General features: G+C 50.4%; 1 protein-coding gene across 1 annotated transcript; it reads left to right on the top strand.

The window, feature by feature from the left end:
- Positions 1-1,715: 1,715 nt before the first annotated feature.
- LOC100501920 (ankyrin repeat domain-containing protein 50) lies at positions 1,716-3,677 on the top strand. Its single transcript, NM_001196558.1, has one exon. The coding sequence runs from the start codon at positions 1,908-1,910 to the stop codon at positions 3,561-3,563; it is 1,656 nt and encodes a 551-aa protein (NP_001183487.1). The 5' UTR covers positions 1,716-1,907; the 3' UTR covers positions 3,564-3,677.
- The last annotated feature ends 3,153 nt before the right edge of the window (positions 3,678-6,830 follow it).

The following is a 6,830-nucleotide window of genomic DNA, read 5'->3' as shown; positions in this document are numbered from 1 at the left end:
AGTTTAGATATAGATTTAGGGGTACATACTTTTTTTACATAACAGGATATATTAAGTGGCCAGTAGTGATTAGAGCCTACCAAATTGATGACCTGTTCTTTCGATTTTGTCAAAAAACTTAGAATAAATCACCCCCCCCCCCCCCCCCCCCCCCCACTAGCGGGTGTCATAAGAATTGACGTGCAGCCAGCTTTGGAGGCCTCTTGCGAGTACATGACTACATGGTCATGTGAAAAGCTTGCCCAGTACATGGTTATGGAGGAAGCCAAATCTGAAAACTGAACCTGTAGCGCTAGCTCATCGGGAAATGGTTAAAAAAAACACGGATATGGGTGACCAGTTCATCAAGACCTTTGCCTCCTGCTATCGTCCATATACACACTACTCTGATAGCGAAAGAACCATTTCTTTACCGAGATGACTAACGAGTGACTTTCATCAGAGTACATTGGCACCGGAGACTGGTGGGTGTTGCCTTTTATACAGTGACCGGAGAACACTGCACTTAACTGGCAACGAAGGTTAATTAGGGAGAGAGAGAGATCAACGAACGGATAAGCATGAAGTGGCACAAATCCAACAACAGCTTCGCCTTGTAAATGTAGCAGACGGACTGTTCGCTGTAAAAAGTCATTTGTCACCCTCGCTGAACAGCGAAGCTAATGACGCTAGCAATGGCTTTGTGAATTCATCAAATATAATACTGGAGAAAAAAACAGCTGAAAGCGACCGTGGTTCATCTGTTGTTCGTATTGACAGAGCGCGGTTAATATGACAAAAAGGGCAACGCTTTGGTTATGACTTATGAAACATCCTTTGCGTCCTATACGGAAGGTTTCATGGAAGGGACGGAAGAAGGTTTTTGTCAGCTTTGGTGTCGCTTTCTGTAGAGAAAACAAGATCGATCCAGTAGCCCAGCGCCAGCGGACGCTTCAGAGGCAACGGCTACGGGCAACCCAAGTATCTTCTCCAAGAAAACGTGCATTCTATTATAGATCTAATAAATCGGTCTCTTGACATCGCATCGAATGTTATCTTTTGTCGGTTCGTAGCCAGCAAAATAGTAAGAAACATCAATAATGTTGTTCTACAAGCATTATTAATGCCTTGAGAGAGAGAGAGAATAGAACGAGGCGAATGTTTGTTTTACATGAACTCAACGAGTAATCTTCTCATCAAAGCTGAACACCTGCCTCACAGAGTGGCTCATACTGTAAATCTGGATTTGGTTGGACAAATAATGCAACCTGAGAAAATAACTTCTGAGACCACCATTACCATCTGGACAAATAATGATTTCAGAAACTGAGAGTGGCGGCTGTTTTGTCAAGTCTTTTCAGTCATGCTGTAGAATAGCTGACTGCCAGATGCAGAGGAAACCGAACATTCTGAAAAGAGAAACGAAATATACCAGTCGGCAACTGTCAAGTGTTCCTACTGCTGTGCCAATGCAGGTACTGACGTACTGTACCCAAAACGAAAACGAAAGCGAGAACCGAGAACACGACCATCCATCCAATCACCCTCTGCTTCGTTCATATCATCGATCCATTTCTTTTTAATATCGCCTACAATGACGAGCGACGGCGACAGGCGATGCCACCGGAAAGTTGCCGCCGCTAGCAGCCACGGCGGTCGATCTCCGTTGCCCTCCCCGCCAATAAAATACCCCGGAGCTGCCACCACATAGAACAAGTCCTCCTTGTTCTTCACACCCACCATGTGGCACGCCTCCACGCCGCGCCGGCCAAAGCCATAAGACCCCGTCTCTCCTCCCACTCCTCTTGATGGCTGCTTCTTCCAACTCTGGATCTACATAGGAGTGCGGTGGTAGACTGGTAGGTGCTCTTATTATTAGGACGGACGGCAAGCTTTGGGGCGAGAGAAGACAAGAAGACGACGAGAGCATGGATCGGCTGGTCATACCTGAGCCGTCGAACGAGGTGGTGGTCCGGGTGGAGCCCGGGAGGCAGGCGAGGGGGGAGCTGACGCTGCGGAACGCGATGCACACCATGCCGGTGGCGTTCAGGCTGCAGCCGGCGGTGCGCGGGCGCTTCGCGGTTCGCCCGCACACGGGGATCCTGGCGCCGCTCGCGGCGGTCACCGTGGACGTGCTGTACCTGGCCTCCGCGCCTCCGGAGGGGCCCAGCGGCTCAGGAAGCCGTGGCGAGGACGCGTTCCTGCTGCACAGCGTGGTCGCGCCCGGCGCCGCGGTGAAGGAGCCCGTCACGGCGCTCGACTCGGTCAACCCGGAGTGGTTCTCGGCGAGGAGCAAGCAGGTGTTCGTGGACAGCGGGATCAGGGCGAGCTTCGTGGGAGCGTCCGTGGCCGCGCGGCTCGTCGAGGCCGGCGCGGTCGAGGCGCTCAGGGAGGTGCTCGACCGCAGCGAGCCCGAGTGGCGCGCTGCGGACGCCACGGACGAGTCTGGCCGCACGCTGCTCGACCTCGCCGTCGGCCTGGCCCGCGCCGACATCGTCCAGGTGCTGCTCGAGTACGGCGCCGACGCTGACAAGCCGAGCCGAGGCCGGACGCCCCTCGAGACCGCCGCCGCCGCTGGCGAGTGCCTCATCGCCGAGCTCCTCCTCGCCAACGGCGCCACGCCCGCCGGCTCCGACGCCATCCACGTGGCCGCCGCCGCCGGCCACAACGACGTCCTCAAGCTGCTCCTTGCCAGGCCCGCCTCCGCTTCTCCCGCCTCGTCCTCGTCCTTCTCGTCTTCTTTGACATCTATCGACGCGGCGGGGAGGGACGGCAAGACTCCTCTACGGTTAGCGGCGGAGGCGGGGCGGCGAGACGCGGTCAAGGCGCTTCTCGCGGCGGGCGCGAGGGCCGACGCGAGGTGCGGCGCGGACGGTGCCACCGCGCTCCACGCCGCGGCGAGGCGCGGCGACGAGGCGGTCGCGCGTCTCCTCCTGTCGCACGGCGTCTCCGGCACGGCCTCGGTGCGCGACGTGGCCGGGAAGACCGCATTCGAGATCGCCGCCGAGGAGGGCCACGGCGGCCGGATCCTGGACTTCTTGGGACTCGGCGAGGCCATCCTCGCCGCCGCGCGCAAGGGCGAAGTGAGATCGGTCAGGCGCGCGGCCGATGGCGGCGCGTCCGTCGAGGGGCGGGATGCGCATGGGTGGACGCCGCTCATACGAGCTGCCTTCAAAGGGCGGGCCGACACGGTCCGCGACCTTATCGACCGCGGTGCGGACATCGACGCGGCCGATGCCGACGGTTACACGGCGCTGCACTGCGCAGCCGAGGCGGGCCGCGCCGACGTGGTCGACCTCCTCTTAAAGAACGGCGCCAACGTTAAGGCCATGACCGTGAAGGGAAGAACCGCTGCCGATGCCGCCACAGCCTCGGGGAAGTCCAAGGTGGTTCGGCTTCTTGACAAGGCCACCATCATGGGGAGGAAGCAGGATGTTAGCGAGAAGGTGGCGCCGGCGGTGGCGAAGGGCGGTAGCATGGACAGGAAACGGAGAGCGCGGAAAGGGAGCAGTGGCGCCATACGGTTTGGTGGTGGGAAGGAGGGGTTCGAAGCCGCCGCGGTTACCGTTGGGTGGTCACACTAGCAACTGCAAAGAAAGCAGCTATCCAACCATCAAGAAGGATTTGTTCCAAATTGTGATTAGTTTTGGATGAGACGATAATTCAAATTTGTTTTGAAGGAACAGGTAAAGTGATATATGTGTTATACTTGTAAAAAGAGATTCCTCAAGATTAGGACTGTAATTTTTTTCTTCTCTTTTTCATTTTATTGTGTCACACTCTATACATGGCATGGGTTGTAGTTCATGACTTGAGGATAATAGGCAGTCATCTCCTGCTGTAAGATGTACAATGATAATTTTGATTTTAATAAACGAATTTGCTAGCTAGTAAGGTCATAGGTAAAAAGTAGTATCGATTAGAGAGGATAATAACAAGTTACAACACCGCGCTATGTTGGAGTGAAGGTCGATCTCTATCTCGATTAGTCGATTAGTCCAATTCGACTACGATCAAACAAGTTTTAGCACAGACACATATTATGAAGGATACTTCGACTTGTACCAATGTCGAGGTCTACGACCACGACCTTCAGAGGGATGAGGCGAAGGGCCACAACAGTCAAGGGAAGGCTCGTTGCAGCCCCCCCCCCCCCCACCCACGTCCCGAAGGCTCGAACCCCTTCCCAGACAGCGAAGTTCAAGTCTCCACAGAGTCAAGGAGGCACCACTTCTCAGGGTCAAAGGTGCAACATATAAGCAAAGGTTGTACTAGATTGTCGTGGGGACAACCTCCGCCTCATTATCATCTGGACCCATCTATATGCCCATTTACAGGGTAGATTTTATGGTATATCTAGGCTACTTACTTTACCCCATTGTAATAATCCCGTTGAGGGGAATATTTCATAAATGTAGCAGATAACCAGAGGTATAACGGTACCTGGATATCCACCTAATCGTCCCTTTACCTATAAATACCCCGCACTATACACAGATGGGACACACATAATAAGAAGTTTTTTTCTAAAAATCTACTCTCTAAATCTGGATATTATTTAAAGAGTCCATTGAGTAAAAATGTTCTATATAGGTTTCTATCAATCTAATATTTTTTATATCTTATGCCTACTTTAGGGAGTCTCTATCATTGACTAGTGAGAAATTCGAAATAGAGGATAATAATATTTAAAGATCTAATTAAACAAGTTAGTGAAAAGTATTTTTGCCAACATATTTATTTATATCAATTAAAGATATTCTTGAACCTGCTCTAAAAGTAGTTTCACTGTACATTAATTACTACCTCTAAATCACGGGAGTCCACACAATTGCTCTTAAAATCGGTCATTAAGCACAAGATGGATTTTAAAAAATACATTATATAAAATCAAGATTTTTAGCCACTATATAGTTCCTCTTGGGAGAAGGTAATAGGAATGTGAGACCATCTTGACTTGATGAAGGGTCCTTGCACCCCGACATGCTGTATCCTTCTCTGTGCCTCCTTCTTCTGCTTCTTGTTGGCTGGTTCTGAACATGAACCGCCTGTTATCGGGAGTACCAGCTTCGGAGCCGAAGCAGCTCCAACTTGAATGTTGAACGAAGCCATCAGCTCAGAAAAGTGGAAGTGAGTTCACCGGAGGTGGGCGCCAATGTTGGGGACTTGTTCTCAAATGCTATGAATTAAGAACAAGGCAACATAAAATGTTAAATGTTAATGCTCTTCGCCCGCTGAAGCATTATTTCCTCAAGGATTTAATGCACTTCGGACGAAGGTAAAAAACGATACAATTACGAAGGTTGAATCTTCGTAATTGAACTTTCGGAGATTATATAAAACAATGCGAGATATGAAGCATTAAAGACAAATAAATTATAAATGAACGACATCATTTTCATATTATATAAACTTGATGTATTCAAATATTAGATACATTTATACCTCTGTCTTGGCAAAGAATAATTTCCGAGTGATGCAATTGCAATTACAGGAATGCGTGAACAGTAAAGGAATACTGTTCACTATTTATAGGCACAGGACACAGCCTGTGAGGAATTACAATCATGTCCCTTATAAAAGTTTACAACACTGACTCAGACCTTTATGGACTAAAAGGTCATTCTATCTTTAAGTCGGTTCTGAAAGGGAAATGTGCCTTTGGGCCATTTCTAAGTATTTTGGTGATTGAGTGCAAACACAAGTGCTTAAATGTGAATCCATGCCCATGAATGAACAAAGTGTAAATCACAAGTAAAGGTATGTTTCTAAGCCTTAGTACATTGGTTTTTGTGTACTAATATATTCGTCTAAGTGTTAGAAACAGAGAAAAGAAGAAAAGGAGATTGTTGGCTGTGTACAGCCAACAGGCTGTTTCGGTCTGGGGCACCGGACTGTCCGGTGAGCCAACGGTCGGCCGAGCCAACGGTCGACCGCGGAATCTGCGCGCGACACGTGGTCTAGCCAACGGTCGGAAGGAGGCACCGGACTGTCCGGTGTGCACCGGACTGTCCGGTGCGCCAGATCTGCAACGATCGGCAACGGGCGGCTGTGCCTGTTAAGGAAAGAAATCGGGCACCGGACAGTGTCCGGTGTGCACCGGACTGTCCGGTGCGCCCGACGACAGAAGGCAAGGATGGCCTTCCAGATTTGTTCTCAACGGCTCCTAGCTGCCTTGGGGCTATAAAAGGGACCCCTAGGCGCATGGAAGAAATAACCAAGCATTCCTTGAGCACTCTTGATCACTCACACATCAATCTTGCGCACTTGTTCGACATTCTAGTGATTTGAGCTCCGTTCTAGTGTGCTAGTCTTTCGAGCTCAATTCTGGGTCTTGTGTGTGCGTATTCGCTGTGATCTTTGTGTCGTGTGTGAGTTGCTAATCCCTCCCTTGCTCTGTGATTCTCTGTGAACATCTTTTGTAAGGGCGAGAGGCTCCAAGCTGTGGAGATTCCTCGCAAACGGGATTGAGAAAAGAAAAGCAAGAACACCGTGGTATTCAAGTTGATCATTGGATCACTTGAGAGGAGTTGAGTGCAACTCTCGTCCGTTGGGACGCCACAACGTGGAGTAGGCAAGTTTTGTACTTGGCCGAACCACGGGATAACCACTGTGTCATCTCTGTGATTGAATTCTTGTGGTTATTGTGTTTTGACTCCTCTCTAGCCACTTGGCATTAACTGTGCTAACGCTTAATCAAAGTTTTGTGGCTATAAGTTTAAGTTTTACAGGATCACCTATTCACCCCCCCCTCTAGGTGCTCTCAATTGGTATCGGAGCCGTTCTCTTCAAGAAAGGGACTAACCGCCCGAAGAGATGGATCCTAAGGGGAAGGGAATCGTGATCAACGA

This window comes from Zea mays, chromosome 1 (assembly GCF_902167145.1).
Source record: "Zea mays cultivar B73 chromosome 1, Zm-B73-REFERENCE-NAM-5.0, whole genome shotgun sequence".
In the NCBI taxonomy this organism is placed as follows: domain Eukaryota; kingdom Viridiplantae; phylum Streptophyta; class Magnoliopsida; order Poales; family Poaceae; genus Zea; species Zea mays.
Note: the sequence above shows the minus strand (reverse complement) of the source record. Positions and strands in the feature narration are given on the sequence as shown.

Bases quoted from the DNA above. Each gene is read 5' to 3' on its own strand.
- LOC100501920 (NM_001196558.1), top strand. From the start codon at position 1,908: ATGGATCGGCTGGTCATACCTGAGCCGTCGAACGAGGTGGTGGTCCGG.